This window comes from Numenius arquata, chromosome 6 (genome assembly GCF_964106895.1).
Source record: "Numenius arquata chromosome 6, bNumArq3.hap1.1, whole genome shotgun sequence".
NCBI classification, from domain to species: Eukaryota; Metazoa; Chordata; class Aves; order Charadriiformes; family Scolopacidae; genus Numenius; species Numenius arquata.
The window spans coordinates 1534204-1561425 of record NC_133581.1 but is presented as its reverse complement, the minus strand read 5'-3'; the positions used below and the strand labels follow the sequence as shown (position 1 = coordinate 1561425).

The following is a 27222-nucleotide window of genomic DNA, read 5'->3' as shown; positions in this document are numbered from 1 at the left end:
GAACTGGGTATCCATGGGGTGCCCTTTCTCCTGGGGAGGTTGGGGGTCCCCAGGGTGCTCCTTCTCCCAGTCAAGTTGGAGGTCCATGGGGTGCCCCTTCTCCTTGGTGAGCAGAGTGTCCGTGGGGTGTCCCTGGGGAAGGTGGACGTCCATGGGTGCCCCTTCTTCCAAGTAGGCTGGAGGTCCACCTCCAGGGTGACCTGGGGCTCCACGGGGTGCCCCTGGGCAGGTTAGGGGTCCATAGGGTGACCCTTCTTCCAGGTAGGTTGGAGGTTGCTCCTTCTCCTAGGTGACCTGGGACTCCATGGTAGGTTGGAGGTCCAGAGGGTGTTCCTTCTTCTGGGTGAGCTGGAGGTCCATGGGATGTCTCTGGGGAAGCTGGGCCTCCATGGGATGCCCCTTCTTCCAAGTAAGTTGGAGGTCCACAGGGTCCTCCTTCTCTCAGGTGAGCTGGGGGGGGGGGTGGTCCATGGGGTGCCCCTTCTTTATTTAGGCTGGAGGTCCACAGGGTGCTCCTTCTCCCAGGCAGGTTGGGGGTCCACATGGTGCTCCTTCCCCTGGGTGACCTGGGGATCCATGGGGTGCCCCTTCTCCCGGGCAGCTTGTGGTGGGGGTTGGGGGGGGGTCCATGGGACGCCCCTTCTCCCCATCCTCCACCTAGCTGGCGGCGTCGAGGGTCTGAAATTTCTGCCGCAGGTTCCTGACGAGGCCGTGGCGGGGGGGTTCGGGGGCCTCGGGGGTGTCGGGGGGCTCAGGGCACCTCCGCCGGTACTCCTCGGAGGCCTGGTAGGCTTTACAACGCTCCACCACCGCCTTCAAGCAGATCTTCTCCCGGGTGGTGGGCGAACGGATCTGCACATAGGTGGGGGGCTCGGCGGGGGCCGGCAGCCGCTCTAACACCACCACCCGTTGCCCGGGACCCAGGGGGGCTTCTGCTGCCACCCACAGTGCCCCGTCGCTGCTGTGCCGTGCCGGCACCGCTCCGGGGGTGCCGGGACCCCCGCCTGCCTCGGCGCTCCGGCTCCGGCCGCTGCCCCTCTCCTTCTCGGCCGGCCGCCCCTCCCGGCACGGCCCCTCGGGTGCCGAACGGCTGCGGCTCACGGGGGGTGGCCGCGGGCCACCGAAACGGGCACGAAGCTCCCGCACATCGGGCCAGGCGAAGGGCTCGGCTGCGGCGCCGGGGCTGGGGGGGCTGCGGTGGGCAGGCGGGGACGGGGACAGGGCCAGTGCCCCGTCCCGTGACACGGCCAGCGAGGGGGGGGGCGGTGTGAGGGTCTCCCTGCTCCGGCGGTGCCGGGGGGCACCGGGCGCCGGCGCGGCGGCTCTTGATGCGGAGGCTGTACTGCCGTGCCAGCTGGTACACCTTGGTGCCGGGGTGCGGGGGGGTCAGCAGCAGCCGTGGGGGGGGCTCGGCCGGTGGCACCTCGCCCCCGCCGCCCAGGTCGTCCTCCTCCAGGATGAGCAGCGGTTCGGGGGGGGGCTGCAGCCCGTTCTCCCGGCACGGCTCCTCCGGGGATGCCTCGGTCCCCACCGGCGGCGGCGGCTGGGTGGGGGTCTCGGGGCTCGCCGGGGGCCGGGGGAGGCCGTTGAGGCGGCAGACGGAGCTTCTCACCAGCCCCTTGGGGATGAAGGACAAGCTCTCGCGGCGGCGGACGCTGAAGCCGGCGTCCCGGTGCTCGGCGTGGCCGTAGTAGCTCTTGATCTTGTCGAGGAGCAGACGGTCCCGGCTGGAGAGCAGCGATTCCCGGCGGGCTCCGGCGAGGGGTTCGGGCGAGGGGACGGTGCTACGGGATCCCCCGGGCTCCCCGGCTTCCAGCTGGGGGCCACCGTCCAGGCTGAGGGCGCTGCCGCTGCGGCTGGCCAGCCGCCCCACCGGCCCCTCCAGCGCCAGGCTGCTGCGGCGAGAGAAGCTGCCGCCGCCGCCGAAGCGCTCGGCGATGACGCTGGCCTGGTCCAGCACCGAGGGCGGCAGGATGCTGCCGGCGGCTCCTTCTCCTTCCTCTTCCTCCTCCTCTTCTTCTTCCTCCTCGCTGCTCAGTCCCTGCAAATCCTCCCCGGCGCGCTCCGGTTCCCCCTCCCCGCCGGGCAGCACCGGTGCCCCCGCTGAGGACACGGTTTCGGGTGCCCCCGGCCCCTCGGGGTGCTCCCCGGCGTTGCCGGCCTGCGGAGGGGTGGGTGGGTGGGTGCTGGGTCCCTGGGGACCCCCAGGTGGGGACTGCGGGGCCGCACTGACCTTCTCGCAGCTCCCCGGCCCCCAGCTGCTCGGCCGCTTGGGTCCCTCCGGCGTCGGTGGGTGCCCCCCAGCCTGGGCAAGAGCAAATGTGGGGTGTCGTGGGCTGTGGGGGGACACCCCAGCTGCTGCGAGCAGGACTGGAGGTGAGTCCTGGCCAAGCCACAGCTGGGGATCCTGCAGCACCCCAGGATAAATAAGAGGTACCCCAGGAGTGATGTGGGGTGCCCCAGGAGTGATGCTGGGTACCCGGGGAGTGATGTGGGGTGCCTGGGAACAACGTGGGGTGCCCTGGGAGTGGTGCTGAGTGCCCCAGGAATGATGCTGGGTGCCCCAGGAGTGCTGCTGGGTGCTCTGGGAGTGATGTGGGGTGCCCTGGGAATAAATGGGGTGCCCCAGGAACAAATGGGGTGCTCCAAGAGTGATGCCGGGTGCCCCAGGAACAAATGGGGTGCTCCAGGAGCGACGCTGAGTGCCCTGGGAACAATATGGAGTGCCCCAGGAGTGATGCTGGGTGCCCTGGGAGTGATGTAGGGTGCCCTGGGAACAAATGGGGTGCCCTGGGAGTGATGTGGGGTGCCCTCCCCAAGGCTTGGGGGGGCCAGAACAGGTACCTGCTCCTCCTGGGGTTCCACGGGCAGGTCCCTGGCCCCAGGCAGCTCCCCCTGGTATTCCTTGCCCAAAGCCTCCTCCTCCTCTTCCTCCTCTTCCTCCTCCACCACTCCCTCAGCCGCCGTCCAGGCTCTGGGGTGCTGGGGGGGCTCCCCCACCTCCAGGAGAGCCCCGTCGCTGCCAGCGTGCTGCTCGGGGGCGAGCACTGGGCTCAGCACCCGTGTCCCCCCCCGGCAAGCGGTGTGCCAGGGCTGGGGGGCACCGGGCACCCCAACCCACCCTGTGCCTCAGCCTTACCTTGAGCCCTGCCAGCCGGGAGAGAGAAAGGTGAAGGTTAGGGGGGGGGGGGGTGCAACACCCAAAATGCCCCCCCTCCCAGCCCCTAGACCCTCTCTGCCCACCCCACCGGTGCCAGTGGCTGTGCCAGCTCACCTTGCTCGCCCAGTTGCTGCAGGATCTGCTTGGCGGGCTCTGCAGGGAGAAGGTGGGCATCCCAATTGGGAGATGGTGGCGTCGTCCCCACGTCCCCCAACTCCACCAGCACCCCCAGCATCCCCCCCCCCCTCCCCAAGCTGGGGTCTCCTGCTCCGCGCCAGCATCCTCACCCGACTGCCTGCGCCCTGTGTGCCCGTGCAGCCGGTCCGGCAGCGTCTCCGCACGGTCCCGGGGCTGGAAGGGCTCTGTGGGGACAGGGACACCCTGTCAGCGCTGGCACCCGGTGCCCACCGTCCCCCGCGGGCATCGGTGTGACCCAGCCACAGCTTCTCCCCGGGGAAGGGACGGTGGTGGCGGTGATGGGGACACCGGGGATGTGTGGCACCCACCGGACTGCCGGCGGCACTGGCGTGGCTCGGCGGCGTTGTCACCCAGGGGCTGGCAGGACCAGCTCTTCTTCAGGCGCTCGGGGCTGCAGCGGGGCAGGCGAGGGGGGTCTGCGGGCACAGGGGGTGACGCTGAGGGACGGGGGTGGGGGGGACAGGCGAGGGCAGGGAGGGGACCCCAGGGCACCAGCGGTACTCACAGAACAAGTCCATCTCCAGGATGGCTTCCTTGGCCTGGGATGGAGGAAGGATGGAGAAAGATGGAGGGTGAAGCTGGGCTACAGCCACCCCACCTTTCACTGTGCCGGGGGGCGGGGGGGGCCCGGTGCCAGCGTGGTGCCCGTCCCCCTCTGCCCTCACCTTTTGGGGGATGATGGCGTGGTGGTTCTCCAGGATCAGCCGCTTGATGTGGTGGGTCCACACGCGCTTCTCCTCCACGCTCTTGGCCTGGGGTGGGGGGGACACAGGGAGGGTGGTGAGGCTGGGCAGGGGGGGTCCTTAGGGTGCCCCCCACCCCGTGTCCCCCATACCTGCAGGCTGTGCTGCTGCTTGCCGTGCTTGTAGTGGGCCAGGCTGAAGCAGAGCGAGTCCCGCGTGCTCTCGATCAGCATCAACGAAGAGCACTGTGGGGAGAGGCCATCAGCCCTCAGGCACGCCCCCCCAGACCCCTCATCTCCAAAATCCTCCAGGACCCCCTGTCCCCGGCACCCCCTGAGCCCCCCAGTCCTCCCCCAGACTCCCTGTCCCTGGCATCCTCTGCTCTTCTCCATCCCCAGCACCTCACAGTCCCCCCATTACCGATACCCTCCAGGCTCCCCCATCCCTGGCACCCCCCGGAACCCCATCCCCAGCATCCCCTCAAGCCCCCCCATCCCTGGCACCCTCAGGGTCCCCCATCCCTGGCACCCTTGCAGGTCCCCATTCCTGGCATCCCCGAGTTCCCCCATCCCTATCACCCACCAGTCTCACCATCCCTGACACCCCCAGGCTCCCCATCTCCAGTACCCCCCCGGACCCTCTATCCCAGGCACCCTCCAGTCCCCCACATCCCTGGCAAGCTCCATGTCCCCATTCCCAACACCCCCCAGGTCCCCATTCCCGACACCTCCAGTCCCTCCTATCCCCAGCACCCCCAGTTCCCCCCACCCCCAGCACCCCCCAGTCCCCCCATTGCTGGCACCCACCGCTCCCACCATCCACAGCACCCACCTGGACCCCCTATCCCAGGCACCCTTGGGTCCCACATCCCCAGCACCCCCAGTTCCCACATCCTCAGCACCCCGTGGTCCCCCCTATCCCTGGCACCCTCTGGTCCCCAACATCCCTGGCACCCCCCAGGTCCCCCATCCCTGGCACCCCCAGTCCCCCCCACATCCCCCCTGACACGCTCGGGTCCCACATCCCCAGCACCCCCAGTCCCCCCACATCCCTGGCACCCTCCACGTCCCCATTCCCAGTACCCCCAGTCCCTCCCATTCCCAGCACCCCCACTCCCCCCACATCCCTAGCACCCTCCATGTCCCCATTCCCAGTACCCCCAGTCCCTCCCATTCCCAGCACCCCCAGTCCCCCCACACCCCTGGCACCCTCCACGTCCCCATTCCCAGTACCCCCAGTCCCTCCCATCCCCAGCACCCCCCAGTCCCCAGCACCCACCGGGATGTGGCTCTTGTAGACGTAGTGGTCACCGCGGCGCTTGGTGATGAGGAGGGTCTTGTCGAAGAGGAAGACGGCGCGCTCGTGGCGCACCCGCTGTACCCGGAAGGTGCCCTCCAGCACCAGCTCCCCGTAGCTGGTCAGGTCCGGCCCCTTCCACCCCAGCAGCAGCGACTGGATCTCCTGCGCCGGTTCCCCGGGGACAAGGGACATCAGGCCACCCGCCGCCGCGGCGGTGGTGCCCGCCCGGTGCCACCTGCCGCGCCGCCGGTGCCCACCTGCTGGCGGATGGCGTGCTCGTGCTTGCGCTTCATGTCGTTGATGTACCAGGCCACGCAGGTCATGGTGTCGATGGCCTCCAGCACCACCTCGTAGTCGTCCCCCGACTTGTGCTCAAAGTGCTTGGCGATCTCCTGCCGGCAAAACGACGTGGCATCGGGGCAGTGCCAACGGGGCTGCGGTGACCAGTGCCGGGGGGGTGCCGTGCCAGGGAGGTGCCATGCCGGGGGACCAGCTTTGCCAGGGAAAGGTGCCCACGCCATTCCAGGGGATGAACTGTGCCAGGGAAAAGTGCCCATGCCATGCCAGGGGATGAGCTGTGCCAGGGAAGGGTGCCTGTGCCATGCCACGGGACAAGCTGTGCCAGGGAAGTGTGCCAGCACCATGCCGGGGGAGCAGGTTGTACCAGGGAAGGGTGCCCGTGCCATGCCAGGGGACAAGCTGTGCCAGGGAAGGGTGCCTGTGCTGTGCCATGTGCCAGGCTGTGCCAGGGAAGGGTCCCAGCACCATGCCGGGGGAGCAGGCTGTGCCAGGAAAAGGTGCATGTGCCATGCCAGGGGATGAGCTGTGCCAGGGAAGGGTGCCTGTGCCATGCCGGGGGAGCAGGCTGCACCAGGGAAGGGTGCCCGTGCCATGCCAGGGGATGAGCTGTGCCAGGGAAGGGTGTCTTTGCCATGCCAGGGGGATGAGCTGTGCCAGGGAAGGGTGCCCATGCCATGCCAGGGGACAAGCTGTGCCAGGGAAGGGTGCCTGTGCCATGCCAGGGGACCAGTCGGTGCTGGGGATGTGCTATGCCAGGGGAGTTGGCTGTGCCAGGGAAGGGTTCCCGTGCCATGCTGAGTGCCCAGGCTGTGCCGGGTGCCCGTGCCACATCGGCTGTCTGAACTGTGCCAGGAACTCATTCCGTGCCACATCCCCATGCCATGCCAGACACCCGGACCCTGCCGGGTGCCGGTACCCTGCCGGATGCCCACACCATGCCACATCCCTGTGCCACAGTGGGTGCCAGGACCATGCCGGGAGCCGGTACCCTGCCGGATGCCCACGCTATGCCACGTGCCCCCACCGCGCCGGCTCACCTGGAGCAGGAGGTGGTATTTGAGGATCCTCTGGACGGGCTTGAGCAGGTAGGCACCGAGGGGCAGCGCGTGGCGCAGCCGCTCCTGGCACTCGCGGAGGAACCGAGCCTGGGCCTTGCTCCTCATGCACTCGGCCAGCGCCGCCACCGAGCTGTGGGGCAGGGAGGGGGCTCAGCTCCATGCCCACCCCGTGCCCCCACCCCTCCCACCCCCCCTGCCAAAACTCACCTGGGGTAGTTGTTGCAGTACTGGGTGTAGATGGCGAATTCCTGGCTCTGCAGGCAGGGATGGGGGGGGCACGGTGAGAGCCTGGCATGGCCCCCACACCCCCCTGGTACCCCCCCGGTACCCCCCGCACCCCTCTTCCCGGTGTGCCCACCCTTACCCGGGTGACGAAGCAGACGGCCACGGCCACGGGATCGCTGGCACAGCTCTCCAGGTTTTGCAGCAGGGTGCTGGAAGGGGGGAAACAGAGGGGACGGGGTGACAATAGCCCCTCAACGCCGTTTTGGGGGGCCGTGTCGTCGTCCCCCCCCCCCGACCCCGGCGGCACCCACCTGCTGAGCTCGTAGATGTCCTCGATGTTCCCGAAAAGGGCGCTGACCTGCTCCGGCCGCAGCACCGGCTCCTCCGCATCGATGATCTTGCCCAGGTAGCCCTGCCAACCACCCGTGGTTGGTGACAGTGGCACCAGTGCCAACAGCCGGACCCCACCCCCCCAAAACCCCATGCCGGGGGGGTTTTTGCCACCACCACCCCCCCCCCCCCGGCACTCACCTCCACGATGCTGCGGAGATCCCGGGCGTAGGTGCGCTCCGACTCCACGATCTCCAGCACCACTCGCCCCAGGTAGCTGGGTTCGCTCCCGGGGCTACCGAAAGGTGCCAGGGGGTGCCCGCCGCGTGCCCCCGGCCAGCCCCCCGGGGAAGCGTTGTTGTTGGTGTTGTGCAGCCCCTCGGCCCAGGGCTCGGCCCCGCCGTTGGCCGGCTCCTCCATGGCACGGCCGGGCTCCGGCACCAGGCTCAGGCAGGCGGGCACCGGCATGCCGGCATCCCCCGGCACCGGTGGGGCACGGAGTGGGTCTGGGGGGGGTGGAAAATGGTGTGGTTAGGGGTTGCAGACACCCCCCGAGGTTCAGGAAGCGCTTGGGGCCAAGAGGGGCTCAAATCCCTCCCCATGAAGACCCCCCTGGGGTTGACCTGATGGCCAAACGCTCCAGGCAGGGGGGGTGCCAGCGCCCCCACACCCTAAAAATCCCCGGTTATGGATTAACCACCGGATCCCAGCACAGCCCAACGAGGCCTCCCTTGGAGGTCCTCAAAAATTGGGGGTTCACACCCTCCCCTCCCGCCTTACCCCAGAGCCGGGCGATGCCCCCCAGCAGCCGGTGGCTACGCTCCCCGAAGAGGAGGTGGCCCCGGCGGGAGCAGCGCCATGGCCGTGCCGAGCCCCCACCCGCTGGCACCCCCGCCCCGGGGCCGTGCGTCACCGCTGTGCCCGCGGGGACACCTTCCCGGTGAGCTCAGCGCCGGCTCACCCTTCCGAACCTCCGGCCGCTCCCCGCCGCCGCACCGGGGGTCCTCCCGGTGCCACCGAAACCACCCGGTGCCACCGAAACCCCTCGGTGCCACCGACCCGGTTGGGGCAACCGAATTCCCGGCGGCAAAGCCGAGGGTTGACCGCCGTGATTTTTGGCAGGAGGGAGGGTTTGCGGCAGGGCACGGAGCCCACTCACCCCGGGGCGGGCGGGCGGGTGGCCCCTGGGGACGGTGACCTTCAGCCGGGCCACGTGCCGGCGGCGGGGCCGCCCGAGCCCCCCGGCACCGGGGGTGCCCGGCACCCAACCGGTCAGGCCGGTTCCCGCCAGCTCCTCCCCGCGCCCGCCGTGCCGCATGGCCGCCCTCCCGCCGCCGCCTTCCCCGCGGTTTTCCCGCTCAAGCCAGGAACACCCACGCTCCCCCTCCCCAAAATAAATAAAAAAAACCCAACCGCGGTGCCCCCCCCCCCCCCCCCCCCAAAGCGGGTCCCAGCCCCACATCCCCAACCTGCGCCGCTGCCCCGGCCCCCAGGTGCCATCGCAGCCGGCTCTGCCGTGGGGCACCCCCTCGCTCACTCCGGCTCCGGGTGATTTGGGGAGCACCCCCTCCCCGCCACCCCCCAAATCCTTCGTTCTCATCACAGTCACCTCGGCCAGGGGGACACAGCCCCACGGGCACCCTGGCCCCGGGGTGGGGGGTTGGGGGGTTACCCAGCCCCACGGCCACCCCACACCGGGGCCACCGGGGCCAGGAGACCCCCATCCTCACCCATGACCAGCGGGGACACCCCGGTGGCATTGGGGGGGGGGGCAGACAGGGGCACGGCTCACCCCCTGCCCAGCCTTGGGGGGAGCGTAGGGGGGGAAACAGCGTCGCGGTGCCCGTGGGGGGTCCCCCACGTGATGCCCGGCCGGGGATTTGTGGCCACCGCGGCTCGTCCCCCCCCCAAAGGCCGCCCCCGGCCGCCCTAATCCGCTCAGCGCGCCGGGATTACGGCGCCGGCCCCCACGTCACGGGCACCGCGGCCACTCGCCTCGGCCCCCCGGCCACCACCGGCCCACCCCACCCCAGAGGGTGGTGGAGGGAGGGGGGGGTTTATCCTCTTACCCCCCCGGCGCCGCCACGGTGGGCACGCAGCCGGCCAGAGCCCCCCAGCCCCCGCCTGCCGCCTCCTCCGGGGGGGGATTAGCCATGACCTTCACCACCGGCAGGATGGGCTACTCCCCCCAAGCCGGGGGCTACCAGTCACCCTGTGCACCCCCAGTCCCACCGTGGGGACCGGGACAGCCCCCCCGGGGTGCCGAGCTGGATGTGACCCCCGGGTGATATCGGTGGCACAGGCAAGGACACCAGGGGGCTACCAGCCAGCTCCGGCACGGTGTGTCCCCACGTGGGGAAACTGAGGCAGGGGCCGGGGCTGTGCCGAGCCGCCTGTGCCATGGCCGGCCCCGTGGCACATTCCGGAGTCGGGGAGAGCGGCACGGCCCACGGTGCTTTCCCAGGGCCCCGGCAGGGCATGGCACGCCGGGAGAGGAGACAGCGGGCAGGCCGGGGTGCCGGGTAGGGCAGCCGGCCGAGGCGGGCCAGCCCGGCGGAGCCATATAAGGGAAGGCGGTTCACCATTTCCAAGCTTTTTCCAGGATCCCAGCGGCCCTGGGGAGGTGGGAAAAGTCCCCGCCGGCGGCTCCAGCCCAGCTGCCACCGCTCGGCGCGGCTGCGGCCGGCGCTCCCGGCCCCGGCTGGCACCGCCGTTGCCCGGCGGGCACAAGCCGGGTGGTGGTGCCGCAGGTGGCCCGGCACATCGCGGGGGTCCCCGCGACACAGCCAGGGTGACATCCCCCCCCCAACACACACACACACCCCCCCTACACAGTCCCGCCATGTGGGACCGGAGCCCGCTCCGGGGGTGCCACGCTCCCGGGACACGGCGGCATCGACCCGGCTGCCAAAGCCTCTTAGTGCCCGGCGCCCGTGGCGGCCCGCGTGGCCAGTGGCTACCTAATCCCACCCGAGGGGCACAGGGCACCCCCACCCCACCGGCGGTTGGGGGTCCCGGTGTGGTACCCCCGTCCTAGCCCCCGGCACACGTACCCCCGTCCCACACCCCGGCGTCACCACAGCCTCTGTCCTGCACCCCCATCTGGGCCTGGGGTCCCCCCAGCCCCACGGCTGCCTGCCCCAAACGTCTCCCAGTGCCCCAGGGTCCGCAGTCCCCTGCTCTCCCCTGGGACCCACGGCCCTGCCCCACAGCTCACCGGGACCCCACACTCTCTCCAGCACCCATGGCTCCTGCCCCACTGGGACTGGCTCTGGGCACCCCGGGACCCATAGCTCCCACCCCTTGGGGACCCACAGCTCCTGCCCCATGGGGACCCACAGCCCCTGCCCCACTGAGACACATTGCACCGGCCCCACCGGCACCCGCAGGGCCAGGCACCCCCCGACCCACAGCACCCACGGCTCCCTGTCCCACCCAGACCCACGGCTCCCACCCCACGGGGATGCAACGCCTCCCGCCCTACCGGGACCCACGGCTCCTGCTCTACCGGGACGCAACGACTCCCACCCCACTGGCACCCCCGGCGCTGGGTACCCCCATGACCCACGGCGCCTGCTCCACCGGACCCACGGCTCCCACGCCACCACCACCCACGGTGCTTGGGCACCCCCGGGACCCACGGCTCCCGCCCCACCGGGACCGACGTCTCCCGCCCCACCGGCACCCACGTCTCCAGCCCCACCGGGATCGACATCTCCCGTCCCGCGGGGACCCCCGATTCCCACCCCCACGGAGACCCCCGGCGCCGCGCCAGCCGTGTCTCGCTTCCCGCCGGCGCGCCCCGTCCCCGCGCGCCCCCGTTCCCGCCGCCGCCCGCGCGCCCCGCACCGGACTCACCGCGCGCCGCCGCCGCCGCCGCCCCGGCCCGGCCCGGCCGTGCCCGCAGGAAGCGGCGGGAGAGCCCCGGGGGCGGGGACTGCGGCCGCCCCGCCCGGGCCAACGGGCTGCTCCGGCATCGCCCCGGTCCCCGCCCGCTGCCGGCACTCTACCGGAACGGTCCCGGGCACGGTACCGGAGCGGTCCCGGGACGGTCCCGGACACGGTGTGGAAGTGGTCCCGGTATGGTCCCGGGTACGGTACCGGAGCGGTCCCAGGGCTGTTTCGGTACGGTCCCGGGCAGGGAACCGGAGTGGTCCCGGGGACGGTGCTGGAGCGGTCCGGGACTGTCCCGGGCACGTTATCGGAGCGGTCCCGGGGCTGTTCCGGTACGGTCCAGGGCGCGGAACCGGAGCGGTCCCTGTACGGTCTGGGGCACGGGACACGGAAACGGAGAGGTCCCGGTACGGTCCCGGGTGCGGTATGGGAGCGGTCCCGGGGCTGTTCCGGTATGGTCTCAGGCATAGTACCGGAGCGGTCCCACAACCAGCGCGGGCACAGTCCCGGTATTGTCCCGGTACGGTCTCGGGCACGGTCCCGGCGCAGCCCCGTTACTGTCCCGGTAAGGTCCCAGGTGCCGTCCCGGGCCCCTGGGGTGCCCCGGGATGCACCGAGAGAGGGTGTGGGGGGAGCCTGCACCCACCGGGGCACCCGGTGGGGTCCCGGCCCAAGGGGACACGAGCACCCCCAGGTCCTACCCCGAAGGGACACGGGCACCCCGTGGGGTCCCTCCGTGGGGGGACACGGGCACCCCGTGGGGTCCCTGCCAAACGGGCACAGCCCCCGGGGTGCCACCGCCATGGGGCAGCTGTGGGGTGCCAAGAGCGAGACCCCCCGGGGGGGGAAGAGAGGGGGGAAGTGCGGGTTCCCACGGGTGGGGGGACATGCCCAGCGTCCCCTTTGTCCCCACCGCCTGCTCTGGCCCCAGCGCTGCCTCCCTGTCACCTCTGCCACCACAACGAGCCCCAAAATCCAGCTGCGCCAGCTCCCCCCCACCCCCCAAATCCCACAGCAGCCCGGGGTGCTCCGAACCCCCCCCAAATTAAGCAGAGGGGGGGGGGCAGCTTAATTAAGCAGCCCAGCCCCCCCATGGCACCTGCCACCACCAGAATAGGGCCATTCTGTGACCAGCGGCCGGGCGCCTTGTGCCGCCGGCGCCGGGCTCCCGCTCAAAGACCGGATTGTTCCGGGCCGGCCGCCACCACCACCACCCCCCCGCCCCGGCACGGTGTCCCCGATGCCGTGTGGCACGGCGGGGGGAGCGGGTGGCATCGCCGGCCTTGCCGGGGCGGTGGGGACAGAGGGGTCCCCGCTGCCCTCGACGGCACGTGCTCGGCCCGGGGGGGGGGGTGGTGGGGTGCCTGGCACAGACCGTGCCGGCCCCAAGGTCACGGCCGTGCCGGATACGAGGCGTGGGGGGATGGGGTGGGTGCCGGGGGGGGGGAGGGTGTCATGGCGGGTGCCAGGGCGTGGGAAGGCGGCGTGTCTGGCTGCGGCAGCCGGCGGCGGGGGCGGCAGCACCCTGTGAGACCCCGGGGGCGGTGGGTGCTGCCTGGGAGGGGGCACAGCCTGTCCCGTGCCCCCCCGCCCTGCCCCTCTCCCCATATCCTCTCCCCTAAGATCCTACCCCCAACCCCCCCCACCCCAGACCCTCTCCCCAGACCCCTCTTCCCCCGTATCCCCCTCCCCAGACCCCTCTCTCTCCAGACTCCCTCACCCTCTCCTCGTATCCCCCTTCCCAGCCTCCCCCAGACCCTCTCCCACTATAATCCCCTCCACAAACCCCTTCCCCAGATCCTGTCCCCCCATATCCCCCTCCCCATCCCCCTCCCCAAACCCCCTCCTTCTTCCCCTCTCCCCAGACCCCCCCGTCTCCCTATATCCCTCTCCCCATATCCCCCTCCCCAACCTCCCCCAGACCTTCTCCCCCTACATCCCCCTCTCCAAACCCTCTCCCCAGACCCTCTCCCCCCATATCCCCCCTACCCAGACCCTCTCCCTAGACTTCCCTCCCCCTACGTCCCCCTCCCCAACCTCCCCCAGACCCTCTCCCCCAACATCCCCCTCTCCCCACATCCCTCTTCCCCCCATCTCCCTCCCAAGACCCCTTCCCCAGACCTCCCTCTCCCCCCATATCCCCCTCCCCAGACCCTCTCCTCCCATGATCCCCTTCCCCAGACCCACTCCCCTTCCCCTTTCCCTCCCATATCCCCCCTCCCCAAACCCCCTCCCCACCTCTTACCCCCCCACCCACCCTCCAGGGGGCGCCGCAACACTCCCCCCTCCCCGCCCCGCCCCTTCCCTGGCCACGCCCCTTCCCACAGACCACGCCCCCTCCCCGTCAACCCCTTCGCGCCCCCCTTCCCGTGATGCCCCGCGCCGGCCGAGGCGGGAAGGCCGGGCGGCAAGATGGCGGCGGCCTGGACGGAACGCAGCTACCTGGAACTGAACGCGGCGGCCCGGGGCCCGCCGCGACGCCTTCGGGAGGTGGTTTTTAGCCCGCCGGGAACGGCCCCGCTCCCGGCCGGTCGCTACGGGGACAGCGCGGGTGGTTTCTGCTATCAGGAGAGCGCGCAGCTCGTCGCCGCCACCAGGAACCGCTTCGTGCGGTGGTGAGTGCGGGCCCGGGGGCAGGCCCAGGCGCCGAAGGGGGCCGGGGGCAGGCCTTGGGCCTGCCCTCGGCCCCCCTTCGGCGCCTGGGCCTGCCCCCGGGCCCGGTTGATCACCTTCCTGCTCAGGCCTGCCTTCCCCCCTGCCATCCTCACACCTTCCCCTGGTCATTTCCCTCAGGACCACATCAGGAGACACGGTGGAGCTGGTGGAGGAATCCCTGGACGTCAACCTGCTGAACAATGCCGTACGCCTCCGCATCCAGGGCTGCCCCTTTCTCCCGGGCGGTGTGCACCTCTGCGAAGTGCAGAGCCACTTGGTTGTCCTGCTGGTCACCAGCCAGACGGTTCATCGCCTCCTCCTGCCGCATCCCGCCCGCATGTACCGCAGCGTGAGTACCTGCTCCCCCTGCCTGTGTCGGCTGCCTGCCTCCGTCCTGCCCATCAGGAGCCCCTCAGCGAGGCCACTAAGTGCATTGCAAAACGGCAAAGGCTTTGGTCCGCTTCTCAGTGCAGGCACAAAGTGCTGCTTCCCACTTCTACTGCTTTTGGAGAGGACAGGGTTAATTTTGGCCAGGACAGAGTCAGTTTTGGCCAGGTCAGGGTTAATTATGGCCCTACAGAGTCAATTTTGGCCGGGACAGGGTTAATTTTGGCCAGGACAGAGTCAGTTTTTAACAGGACAAGGTTAGTTTTGGTCAGGACAGAGTCAGTTTTGGCCAGGTCAGGGTTAATTTTGGCCAGGACAGAGTCAGGTTTTAACGGGACAAGGTTAATTTTGGCCCTACAGAGGCAGTTTTGGCCAGGTCAGGGTTAATTCTGGCTGAGACAGTCAGTTTTTAACGGGACAGGGTTAATTTTGGCCAGGACAGAGTCAGTTTTTAACGGGACGGGGTTGATTTTGGCCAAACTGGAGTTAATTTTAGTGGGGATAGAGTTAACTTTCATCACAGTGGCTTGTGTGATGCCCTCTTTTGGATTTGTGACCAAACCAGTGTTGATAACGCTCTAATAATTTAACTTTTGCTGAGCGGTGTTTGCGCAGCCTCGAGGCCTTCTCTGTTTCTCACTCCGCCCCTCCCTGTGTATAGATTTGGGGGTGTGCAGCGGTTTGGGAGGGGACTCAACCGGGCAGATGTCCTGATCTAACCACAGGGATGTTCCTTGCTGTATAACGTGTTCAGCAAAAAGAGGGCAAAGTGGGTTTTTGGGGGGGTTTAGCCATCTTCTGTTTGGGGACTGGCTGAGTGTCCCTCTGTCCAACCTATGTGTCCCTTCTTTTGTTTCCTTCTCTCTCCTTCTGCTTGTCCTTCACTTATTAAGCAATTATTTTATTTATTTATTTTTTTTTCTCTGGACACCCAAGTTTTCTGGCTTTTATTCTTCCTTTTCCTCTTCCCCACTTGGGAGAGAGCGACTGAGCAGCCGTGCGCTGCTCCGCTGCCCACCGGGATTAACTCAGACCAACTGCCCTGTTGCAGGGCTTCACACAAACCCCGTCCCCACCATCGTGCCCGTGTCACGTTGGCTGTAAAAGGACCGGAGGGGAGCTGCTGGTGGGTTTTCCTGAGCCATTTCCACTTGGGCTGGATTTTTTTTTCCCTGCTGAGCGGACCATGTACTGGTTTTGGCTGGGATGGGTCTGGTTTTCTTTGCAGCAGTTTGGGTGGTGCTGTGTGGGGGATTTGTCACCAAAGCAGAGCTGGGGACACACCGCTGCTGTCACTGAGCGGTGCATGCACAGCGTCAGGGGCTTCACCTTTTCTCACTCTGCCCCCCAAATGAGTGGGCAGGAGGCTGGGGGGACACAGCTGGGACAGGTAGGGGACAGTCCCTGTGCTGTGACACCGTGTTCAGTGACAGAAGGGAGGGTATTGGGGCAGGTGATGATTGTTTGGCGCTTGGCTGGGCATCAGGCTGCTTGGAGGAGGTGGTGAGGGTTTTCCTTGGCATTGCTTCGTTTTATTTTCTTCTCCTTCCTCTTTCCTTTGCTTATTAAACCATCTTTATCTTGACCCACGAGTTTTTCCTGCTCTTATTCTCCCGCGGCTGGCTGGGTCAGTCCACCATCACCAGTCTATTCCATAGCTCTCTGGTGGGGATTTGTACCCCGGTCTGGAACCCTCCGGTGTTTCTGGAGTCGTGGAGCTGGAGCCTGTCAGGCTCTCCTGAGCTTCATGGGAAAACTGCAATTTCGTTTCTTACTCTACGAATTTTTCCAGTTATATTTCTTCATAGATGTTATAAACTGCTAAACTCCCAAGTCCTCTGATTCCTCTCTGCCCCTCTTGGGACAGCAGCGGTGCCCATCGGTGCAAGGTAGTTCTCCATGTGGAAGTAAAAACTACTGGAAAAAGTGGTCAGAAAGGAAAAGCAAGCTGGAAATCTTTGATTTTTGGACCGGAATGTGCTCAGACCCCATGCGGGGGAGGCAGAGGGCATAGGCATGAGACCTGCAGCATTTGCCCCGAAGCTGAGGGTGATTCAGATCTGTGAATAGGGCTCTGATTTCGATGAAATTCGGTGAAATAACCCGAAATGAGTCTCGGAGGTGGCTTTGCTGGCACTCCTGGGGGCCTGGCCTTGTGACAATGGGGCCAAAGTACCCTTTGGAAGTGGGGACTGAGTGCTTCAGGGGGTGGCCTGGCTGCGTTTGTAACTTGCCCTCTGTACGCAGCAAGGAACAGAACCTTTTTTATTTCATGTGGAAAATGGGTCTCATGCAAAATTTACGTCACATTTACCCATTTGCTGTGACTTCATCCTCTCGTGTCAGCTTCTGGTGTGTCTCGTCAGGTCCCTTTCCTCTCCTGGAGAGCTTATCTCTTTGCTTTTTAGAGTTCCAGGCAGCTTTCCCAAGGGATGAGGCTGTGCTATGGCAGAGCTGCTCTGCGCGGGACTCGTTACCGGCGTTTTGCTATGAGCTGTCTCGAAGCGGCTGATGGACTGTGGGTCTCCTTTGGGGGTGGTACAGCATGTGAGGGGAGAGATCGAGCGAGTGTTCTGCTAGAAAACTGCAGGTTTTGAAATCTCTTTCGTATCTCCTCATAAAGAGCAGTGGTCGTGGGTTAGCAGGAAGGGAAAGGGGTGGAGTGATGAGAGTTTTTACTGGAAAAACCCTTTTTATTAAGTAGCAGCGACCCGATTGCCGTTCCACAGCTGTCTGCTTGATTTTTTTTTTCCCTCTGCCTTGTGCATGTGCGCTCAGGATTTGTGCTCTCTGCCCTTTCCCTCCTCCAGGAGCTGATAACCGAGAGCCAGATGCAGTCCGTGTTTACAGATATCGGCAAAAGCAACTTCAGAGATCCCTCCAATTACTACGTGATTCCCAACGTGCCGGGCCTGGCCTCCAATTCCGTGGCCTCGACGGCCTGGCTGAGCGGCGAGGGGGAGGCTCTCTTCGCTCTGCCCTCTGCTTCCGGAGGGATCTTCGTCCTTAAGCTGCCTCCTCCCGACGTGCCTGGTAAGGAGCAGGAGCAGATTTCCTCCTCCCACCCACCTCAGCGTGGAATCCCCCCTCCTGGCTCTGAACCTCACTCAAGTTTGATTTTTGGTGTTTGTCATACAAATTCACTCCACACACATGCGCGCGCACACACACACAAAACACCCCTTTTACATCGTGCTTGAGAAACCCCTTGCTGCTGGCAGTAAATACCTTGTTAATGAGTGCTCCATATCTCTCTTAATCTCGCTTTTATTTTGAAAGGAGCGGTTTCACTTGTGGAATTGAAGCAGAGCTCAGTGGTGCAGCGTTTCCTTACCGGTTGGATGCCAACTGCCATCAGGTTAGTGTCTGGTGATGAATAAGTGGAACTAATTTCATCTTTTCGATTCCCTCACTTAAGAGTTTCTCGCTGAAGCCAAAAACGGGCAAGTCGACGTCTATAAATACTCCCCTCCCACCCCCCAAAAAAAAAAGTTAACTGGGTCACAGGACCTATCGCAGCACAGAAGTTGGGACTCGGATGCTGGATTAGTTCATCTTAATGAAGTCCTGCTGATTCTGCGTGTCTGTGTCTGCGAATATGTTATATCTAGTAATTGGCCTCCAAGGATTTGCCCAGGATATGGCTGGCAGCCAGCGTGGATTAAGGATTACAACAGTTGTATGTTCTTGCCCTTGTTCTGAAATGTCAGGCTTGTTCCTGCCCGGCGGAGGTTACGTGTGGGTGACACGGATGCTGTGTGTGCAGGCTGGGCCCCGTGGTAAACTCTAAACGTTACGGTGCCGTAGAGACCACAACCCAGTTCTAGGCCCTGTTATTTGGAAATTAAAGCGAGTTCCCTGATGCCCTGAATGGCTTTGGCCATGAGCTTGGGGCCATCGGATCCCTGCTTCCCTCTGCATCCTTTGCCCATGTTCTGCAAGCGTTAGGCTGGGGAAAATGGGGTGAAGAACAGGGTGTTACTGGTGTGGTGGGCTCCTCTGCGCCTTGGACGCTGACCCCCACAGTGTCCTGAAACCCTGCTCTCTCCTCCTGCTCTCACACGGCTGATTTGTTTGTTTTTAAACACCCCGTGCCTTGGATCTACGTGCTGGCCTTGATTTTTCCCTTAAAGCTGGCCTTGATTTTTTTGTCTTAAAGCTGTTGAAATAAACCCTTGTGTTTTCAGAGGTGACTGCGGCCCATCGGACCTGCCCATCAGCCTCTCCGTTCACTGCCTGGATCACGATGCCTTTCTCTTTGCTCTCTGCCAGGACCATAAACTTCGGATGTGGTCCTACAAGGTGAGCGAGGCCTCGGATTCGGGGCAGCGGCGTCTGAGAGAGTCTGAAGCTTAAGGGAGGAAGGTTGAGTGCTTGGTGTAGATTTGATCTGCTTTTAAGTTGTCTCTGCGGCTTCTACACGCTGGGATTCAGGGTAATTTGTAGAACTGTCATGGTGTGTGTTTGTAGCTGCGTTTGGAAACGGGTGGGTTTCTACGGCAAAGCCTTGTATGTGGGGTAAGAGGCGGTATTAGGTTATTTACAACCATACTGGAGCGTTCAGGAGCTCTTCAAGGCCCGAGGAGGCACACCAAATGGATTTCCTACTGATTTAGCGGTAGATAAGAGCCTCTTTGTAACGTGGCTCCTTGTCAACAAGAAGTTAATAAAAGCCTCTGCTCGCTGCGTGCCACTTGCTGCAAAAATCAGTGCTGGAGCTAATCGACCAGCACAACTGCTTTCACGGCTCATCTGCACTGGAATGTGTGCATTACGGGAGGAAGGGGAAGGTTTATCCTAGGTGCCTGAGCTCTGAAAACCCATGTACTTGGTGGGAGAGGGCACAGGTGGGAGAGGGAAAGCTAAACTGGGGGTCAGGTACATGTATGGATGCTTCCCTTTAGGGGTAGACCTGGGTAGACTGGCCAAAAGGGGAAGGATGAGGGAGAAGAGCAGTGTCTCGGTCTTTCAGATGCAACTTTCCTGATACCTTTATTTTTCTGTAGGATCAGATGTGCCTGATGGTTGCCGATCTGCTGGAGTTCATGCCGGTCAGCAGGGACCTGCGGCTTGCGGCTGGGACTGGCCACCGCCTGCGACTGGCCTTTTCCCAGTCCCTGGGGCTTTACCTCGGCGTCTACATGCACGCACCCAAGCGAGGGCAGGTACAGAGCAACAGAGCTTCCTCCCTGGGAACACTTCTTTCTTGGGTTGCTCAGAAAATACGTCATTCCTCCTTGGATTTGGGTCTTGTAGGCAAGAAATAGGGAAAAGTTTCACGTTTGACCCTCTGGAGAGGGCAGCACTTTGAATAAACAAACATTTTTATTCTCAAAGCACTGCAAGATGCACGTGCTCTTGCCTTGGGAGTGGAACTCCCTGTGTGACTAAGCTGAGCTGCGAGGGTTTGTTCGCTTGTTCACCTCCTGTTCTGGTAGGATCCCAAAAGCATGTACGTGCCGTGGGAAAAGGAAAGGTCCGAAAGGAGCTAAAAGCATGGAAATACTGATAGTGTGTTTATGCCGGGGCTCCTGGGAGCGTGCGGATGCACCGCTGCGTTGCCAAACGTTGACTTCTACGGAACTTCTGCTCCTTGTGGTGGATAATAAATTTAGCAGGAGGGGAATGACGACAGAGAGTGGTCTCATCTGTTGGACAGCTTACCCTCTCCGTTCTCCAGGGGATTCACACACGGAGTAGAAGTGCATATCGTGACTTCTGCTCTCCTGCTGGTGCTCTGCTTTGGTAAGAACACGCAGAGCTTGGTTTGTGACGAGTGGCCTGAGGTTTCAGGGCTTTTCCACTTTAGTCTCCTCCCTTGCCTGCATTGTGTTGTCACTAGCAGTGCCCAACAGTGGTGTTTTTACCTTTTTTTCTGGTTTAGTCTTTCAAAAAGCAACTAGAAATCCTCCAGGTTCAGGCAAGAGGGCCCAGAGAGACACTTTTCCCCACGATGTGCTGGTTATTGGCGTAGCCATCCTTTAGCAAATGACTTACGGGGTGTGTTTTTGTAGTTCTGTGTCTTCCAGCTGGTGAGCACCGAGAGCAACCGCTACAGCCTTGACCACATTTCCTCCCTCTTCTCCTCCCAGGTGAGTGCTGGGGCTGGAATTCCCCCGGAGGCACCAAGATGAGAGGGGGGGTTCCTTCCTGGGAGATCCCAGGGCCCCAGACTTGGGGATTTAACTGTGAATAAAGAATTCTTTCCAAAAACGTGGTTAAAGGATACGAGGGAATGTCAGGCTGTTGTTAATTACACGTCTCTCGGCTGTACTTGAATTAATGATAAGAAGGTAAATATATGCTCGCTCTCTCTCTTAGGAGACTCTCGTTGACTTTGCCTTAACCTCGGCTGAGATCTGGGCGCTGTGGCACAACGAAGAGAACCAAACCGTTGTGAAATACATCAATTTTGAGCAGTGAGTTTCTGCGCTGAATGGCGTTGATAGCCTTGTGGGGGTAATTTACAGGAGCAGCTCCACGTGCTGCTCGTTAAAGGCACCCGACGAGCTCCTCAGCTCTTTTCCTTTCCTGCTTTGCTGACTGAAGTGTGTGGAAACGCGGTGGTACCTGGTTCTTCCTATTGCAGCGTCGTCATGTGCACCATTGTGTCTTCCTGCAGTGCGGATTACATGGATTTTTTTAATTTTTTGGGGGGTTCTGCTTTATAATAAAGCTCCAGCTCAGCTGCAGGAATGTGAAAAATGTGGAAAGCTGGGCGACAGGCTTGCTGGGAGCGGAGTCTGCTGGGAGCGTGTTGGAGGGAGGGTTGTGCTTCACCAACAGCTCCTTCAAAACATAACCAGCTGGTTTCTCCTGAGAAAGGTGTTTTGAGGAGAGCAGCGATGTGAAAACATCAGCCCTGTCTTTCTAAAGAGGGCGGGCTTGGTGAATAACCAGACCAGGGAGTTACATTCTGGGTAAAAAAAGTGCTGTGAGTTCACATGTTTAGGCAAAGAATCTACTGGTCAGTCTGAAAGTTGCTCGATGAGCGAGTGTGATGGGGAGAATGTTGATATAAATGAAGGAATCCAACCTGTTCTGTTACCTCAGGGCTGGGAATGCCGCAGTTCAGCTTCCCTGGCTAAATCTGTCACTTGTCACTAGTCCAAGCTCCTGTCGCCCGATCCAAAGTCTGTGGTCGCCGGTGGAAGTGACAGGTTTGGTTCAGGTGGCTCCTCCCGGAGGCGCTGTGTTGGATCATTGCGATGCAAAGCTCATCCTGGTTTTATTTTCCTTTTCCAGAAACGTGGCGGGTCAGTGGAACCAGGTCTTTGTGCAGCCGCTGCCCGAAGAGGAAGTGACGGTTCGACACGATCAGGACCCCAGGGTGAGCCGACTGTAAAACAGCAACCAAAAGTAATGAAGCTTCTCTGCCCGGGAGGACATTTAGACAGTTCGAGTGTACAAATTATATTGATACAGTCTTAAAATTACTCCAAATGAAAGGGAACAAGCTCTGTTAGCGCAGCATGAAAGCGCTGAGCGTGGTTATGAAACTAGAAGTTGAGGGATGAGGTGAATTTCAAGTCAGTCAAGAGGGAGCCTTGAGACAAGAGATGTGAATTGAGAAGATCTGGAGTGTTTGGGGAGCAGCGTTCGACCACGGGAACTACCAAGGGCTTGGAAGGGGAGAGCTTGGAGCACGGTGTGGGCCTGAACCGAAGCTGGAAAGCAATTCAGATCCCAGGGGATGAGCTCAAGAATGGGAAGGAAGGACGAGGAACAGCGTCTTAAATGCTCTCCTCCTCACACGTGTGTTTCCTTATGTTGCTGCCTTGTTCTCTTTGCAGGAAACCTACCTGGAGTATCTCTTCATGCCGGGCCGGTTCACAAATGCCGCCATCCAGAAAGCTTTGCAGGTTGGTGAGAGGACTTTTGGTGTGCTCCGTGTTCAGCTTCTCCTTCCTAGCCGCTTAGATGTGAGGCAACAGATGTGTTGGAGCTCTTGGGGGACATCGGTTTGCATTTGATGGTTTGTAGAGCTGTCAGGCGTCGCTGAAGCCGGTTACCGGGTGTTGTGCCGTATCTCAGCTGATGGCAAGAGGCAGAACGTGATTTCCGGAAGGTTTTTTGTAACCTCTTAGACAGCCCAGCGGGCTCTGAGCTTGCTTTTCATTGCCTGCTGCTTTAGCCAGGTGAAGGGAGACTCTCAGCCCACCGTAGTGCAATTTTTTCAGATTATTTCTCCTGCCAGGAGCCTTCCTCCATTTCCACGGGAAGAGGGAATCTGGCTGTACATCCGTGTAGCCCACATTTAGCAACCAGCTGTGTTTTTTAATACATTCATCCCCCAAAGCGCTGGCGGATGCTCTCGTGTTCGCTTTGTGTCGCTCAGTGCTGCTTTGAGCCTCAGGGAGACACCTCTCTTCCTTTAAAGTAAAAGTTTACTGTGCTGCTTTGCAGATCTTTTCTCAAGGAGCTGAGAGACACATGGATCTGACGTGGGACGAGTTAAAAAAAGAGGTTACCTTAGCTGTGGAAAGCGAGGTGAGATGTTTTTCTTCTTCCACCCCTTCTAGGCAGCGTTGTGGTGGTTCACCGAAGTTAAATGAGTTGCAGAGTCTCCCCAGGCCTCGTTTTGTCCTTTGTTTCCCCGAAGGAGTTATGTGACTGTTTAAAAAAAAAAAAAAGTACAAATCTTTATCCATCCTGCCTGGCTTTTCCATTCCCTCTTCTTTTTTTGTGGGGGGACTCCTTTCTTTTTTCTCGGTGTTCTGCTCTCTCTGGGTGCGCTTCACATGGAGTCTACTTTGGGTGTGTGACCAGCCTTCTCAGCTCCCTGCCCCTGGGTGCTGGCCACCGCCCTGCAGAGCTGTTCCTCATCATTTTGGCCACCAGAAGACAATCCCCTTAGGGGGGGACCTACCTGAAAGACCAATTTGCTGTCCTTTTGGGTCTGATTTTTCCCCCATTTTATCCGACTTCTCCAGATTTTACTCTGATACACCTGATCCTCTAGGCCAGTAGTCCTTCCACTTGTGGTTTATCCTTGAGGCTGCTCAGATTATTGCTGGAAAGTCCTCAAAGAAAAAGAAAAAGGCAGTTTTGTGTCCTCTATAGCAATTGTTATGCATGTTTTTAAAGAGATCTGCAGTACTTCCCTTTTTCTGGATATTATTGGTGCTTCTTTAACTAAGGTTGTATAGAAATGGTTCAATGGTTTGTGGGCTGTGTTCCCTTTTCTCTTGGCTGTGTGATTCGCTACTCTAGGAAAAAACTTAGTGTTTGATGATGAAATGGTTGGGAAAAGAACTGTAATTGGTGTTTATAAATCTTAAGCATGTAAAGGTGTGACACGGGTCATGAGAGGCAAGACAGGAGCCTTGAGCGCTACGATTTTTCCTTTCTGTATTTATCTGAAGTCTTCTTTTGACCCCGCCAGTTCCAGGGCAGCGTGACGGAGTACGAGTGCTCGCCGGAGGAGTTTTGGCAGCTGCAGGTGGAGTTCTGGTCCAAGTTCTACGCCTGCTGCCTCCAGTACCAAGAAGCGCTCTCGCGGCCCCTGGCCTTGCACTTGAACCCCTACACCGGCATGGTGTGCCTGCTGAAGAAGGTGAGGCTTGCATGGCGGTGGCTCTTTGGCCACTGTGGCCAACCGAAGCCACGATCTTCCCGGAGAAGCTCTTCCCACTGAGGTGTGGATCTGGGGAGCTGAAAGAAGGGCTTTCTCCCCCGCCTTTTCTAGGGCTCTTTGTCTTTCCTTGTGCCCTGCTCCTTGGTGGACCATCTCTATCTCCTCTCTAACGAGCATCTTCTGACGGAGGACGATGCTGCCATCTTTGATGGTGAGTGGGAGACATGGAGCTCTTCCGTTGTTGGGGGCTGAAACGCTGCGCGTCGGGGAAGCTCTAGGCAGAGGGATGCAGGAGTTTCTATAGAGGCCTCTTGAGGGGCTCCTGGCTCCATAATTATCCACACGGAGGTAGTTGTCTTATTTTGGCATTTGGAGGGAGTTTTATTAGCAGAAATTTTATTTACCAGGAATTAGAAAATGATGTGAAAGGCTGCAAATCTGCTGTGATTCATTTCAAATCACTTAAAAAGGAAGAAGCTTAGATTTCTAGCTGCTCGGTGACCCCACGTTGGTGGATCCTTTGCCCTTGTGGCCTTACAAACTACCTGCGGAGCCCGCCGCTAACTGGTGCCACCTTCATCCCCGCTCTCTGTGGGGCAGATCTGCCAGGCTGGAGCTCGATAACGTGCCAGTGGGGAGAGCGGGATGCGGCGGCACCTTGTGTTTCTCACACAAGAGAAACACATATGGGTGACCCCCCATATGAAATCTGCTTAACTCTATCTCAGCTGGGCCCTTGCTCAGCTTTGCCGTCCCCACCGGGAGCTGCAAAACCTCATAAAATTCCCCAATTTGAGTCATTGCTGATGGAGCAAACAACTCCCTTCAAAGATATTACAGAAGAGGAGGAAACTCGTGATCCTCTAAGCACCCTGGGCACAGCTGCCCAGCTCTGCAAACTTTGTTTTTAGTGAAATATTTTTGCATAAATGTTTTTGTATGAGCTGCGGAGAGAGACTGAGCCTATTCTTGTATCCGGGAAGTAAAAGCCAGTGTATGCAAAAGCTGTCATTAATATTGTCACCACAGTGCCCTCTATGCTTTGCTGGCCGTGGAATGACGTTTCACGAGGAAAAAAAGGCAACGGAAAATGTTACCTAAGCTCCACTTTCATGCTCGAGTGATTTTTATATTTTTGTAAAGAAGAACCGTCATGGGTTTGCTTGAGCTATTTCTGGCTGGGAGGGAAGGGAAGCTGGAGGCCTGGGCTGGGTCGGGGAGGCTCGCAATTCCTGCCCTGTCTGTACAAACTTCTCAAAATACGTGGCTTAATTTAAGAAAAAAAAAAAAAACACCACTGAAAGGGTTGTATTGCAAAGCGGTGATTTGAATGCTCGGTAGTGAGTTTGCAGATCGTTTCTAAGAAGGTGAAAATCCTCTCGGCGATGAGAGGTAGCGCCGCACTCCGGTACCCGCTGTAACGCTGAGCGGGTTCTGCTCGGCAGAGCTGAGATACCTGAGACCTTTGCTCTTAAACTCCACTAATTACTTCCTCCTCTCAACCTGTGCCTGGAGCAAATCCCTCGGAGGGAATTTCATTGTCTTATTGTCGAGTCAGTATTTTTTTTCCACTTTCCGAATAATAAAGCCCAGATCTTTCCCTTGGCAGCTCCCGAGTTTTAATTCAGCCTGGTAGTTAGCAGGGAAGGGTCAGCCTGACCAAATCTGTCGTGGTTTGCTGACGGGAGCTGAACTAACTGCTTTTATTTTTTCTTTTTTTTTTTTTTTTGAGTGGTCCTCCCACCTTCGCTTTGAAATGGCTTTGTAAATATACAGTTAGATTCTTTCATTACAGATTTGGAGATGTCTCGTGATGTTGTCTGTCTTGTCCAGTGCCTTCGACTGATCGGAGAATCAATTTCCATGGAAATGGCATTCATAATGGAAATGGCTTGCTCCCGCCTCCAGCCTCCAGAAAAGGCTGCAGAGCAGATCCTGGAGGACTTGGTAGCTAATGACACGTAAGGAGATGTGTTTTTTAAGGAGGTGTTTTTGCAGAAGCTCCCCTGCCGGGAGACCCGGATGCCTGAGCAGGGATTGCCTGGAGCCGTCCTCGATTGGCATCAAAGCGCTTGGCTCTCTCTGAGCTGCAGGAGACTTCTCCAGGTCCCCTCAGGGATGGGGACCATGGGTATTGGTGACATGAGCAGGGTCTTCTGTCCAGAACCCCCTGGCTGTTGCCTGGGGCCCTCCAGAAAAGGAATGTTGGCGATTCTCAGGTCAGATAGGGAGAAGAGGAACAAATTCCTGTGAGGTAATCATTGCTGTGTGGGAAACAAGTGCCTGCAGACACTAGGTAGAGGTCAGAGCCTTGGTCAAGCCGTGTGGTTACTGCGTTATCCTCCTGAAATCATTCCCCCATGGAATGCCAGCTATCTGGCTGTTATTTCCTGGTAGCCTGAGGGAGTGGAATAAATAGACCGGTCCCTGCAGGCGCTGTAATAAAACTCTTGAGCCAGAAGAGGATTCCCATCAAGAACGTCCAGGCTGATCCTGGGAGGGATCAGGAAGGGAGGAAAGGGAGCCCTCTTGAGTTTAAAGCCTCATGTTGCTGATTACTATTATCATCTCTTTGGCTTTGCAGGGAAAATGTGATGGAGGAAATACACAGCAAACTGCAGGAGATCAGAAACCCCATCCACGCCATGGGAGTGCTCATCCGAGAAATGGACTACGAGACCGACGCTGACATGGAAAAAGGTGAAAGCTGTGGTTTTGGGCCAGGAAAGCGGCGGCTGAGCCAGTGCTCTCCTCGCTCTCATTCCTCCTCCTTATCTCGGTGATTTTTATCTTCCAGCTCATCATCTAAACATGCGCCTGAACCTCACCCAGCTGTACGGCAGTGGCACCGCTGTCAGTGTGGTTTGCTGGGGGGTGTGTAAGATTGCCACCATCCGTTTCCTGATCTGTCGGGACCTGCTGATCCTCCAGCAGCTGTTGCTGCGGCTTGGAGATCCTGTGAGTACAGCCCTCGCAGCTACTGCCACGCTCTTTGAACTTGGGGATCTGGGGTTCTGCTGGTGCCAGACGCTGAGCTCTTGTCTCTTCCCACAAAACACTGGAGGCTGTTTGAACTAGCCCCGGGCTTGGGCAAGCCCTTTTCTCTCCTCCAGCAGCTTTTGTCATCCTAAGCAAAGCAGCGGCCTTAACTCCTTCTTTCCATGCTGAGCATCCAGGCAGCAGGAAGAAAAAAAACCCCTCCCTTTGTGGGAGGAGGGCATGGTTTTTCAGCCTCCCCTCTGCGACAACGCTGCCCGAGCACGTACTGTTCTCCTTCCCCTCTCTTCCCTGTCCCTCCCACACCACTCCATGGCCCAGCACAGCACCTTTCCGTCACGGCAGCAGTGTTTACCCAGAGCCTGCAGTTTCAGCTTCCATGAGGCTGCTCCAGCCAGTGCAAACAGCCACCGTGACGGCAGCTGTGTTTGTCCCCGTGGGGTGGGGTGGCCTGGGTCC

At 61.1% G+C, this 27222-nt stretch overlaps 2 protein-coding genes across 2 annotated transcripts in view; one reads left to right on the top strand and one right to left on the bottom strand.

Moving 5' to 3' along the window:
- Positions 1 to 657: 657 nt before the first annotated feature.
- On the bottom strand, positions 658 to 7721 carry PLEKHG3 (pleckstrin homology and RhoGEF domain containing G3). The gene is given in 17 exon segments (XM_074149209.1): positions 658 to 1269; positions 1271 to 2305; positions 2845 to 3030; positions 3140 to 3147; positions 3275 to 3313; positions 3448 to 3522; positions 3667 to 3774; positions 3864 to 3897; positions 4024 to 4110; positions 4194 to 4286; positions 5320 to 5502; positions 5598 to 5732; positions 6678 to 6828; positions 6906 to 6952; positions 7063 to 7132; positions 7235 to 7335; positions 7455 to 7721. Coding segments are annotated over 17 exon segments (3231 nt in total).
- A 5838-nt stretch (positions 7722 to 13559) lies between these two features.
- Positions 13560 to 27222, top strand: part of NUP160 (nucleoporin 160) — a 31600-nt gene continuing 17937 nt past the window's right edge. The window contains exons 1-16 of the mRNA XM_074149205.1: positions 13560 to 13762; positions 13941 to 14151; positions 17000 to 17222; positions 17469 to 17547; positions 18377 to 18491; positions 19196 to 19354; positions 20204 to 20281; positions 20511 to 20608; positions 21435 to 21519; positions 21983 to 22051; positions 22596 to 22679; positions 23575 to 23745; positions 23878 to 23977; positions 25562 to 25727; positions 26351 to 26478; positions 26564 to 26724. Coding sequence (XP_074005306.1) covers positions 13560 to 13762; positions 13941 to 14151; positions 17000 to 17222; positions 17469 to 17547; positions 18377 to 18491; positions 19196 to 19354; positions 20204 to 20281; positions 20511 to 20608; positions 21435 to 21519; positions 21983 to 22051; positions 22596 to 22679; positions 23575 to 23745; positions 23878 to 23977; positions 25562 to 25727; positions 26351 to 26478; positions 26564 to 26724 — 2130 coding nt within the window. The remainder of the gene's footprint in view (positions 13763 to 13940; positions 14152 to 16999; positions 17223 to 17468; positions 17548 to 18376; positions 18492 to 19195; positions 19355 to 20203; positions 20282 to 20510; positions 20609 to 21434; positions 21520 to 21982; positions 22052 to 22595; positions 22680 to 23574; positions 23746 to 23877; positions 23978 to 25561; positions 25728 to 26350; positions 26479 to 26563; positions 26725 to 27222) is intronic.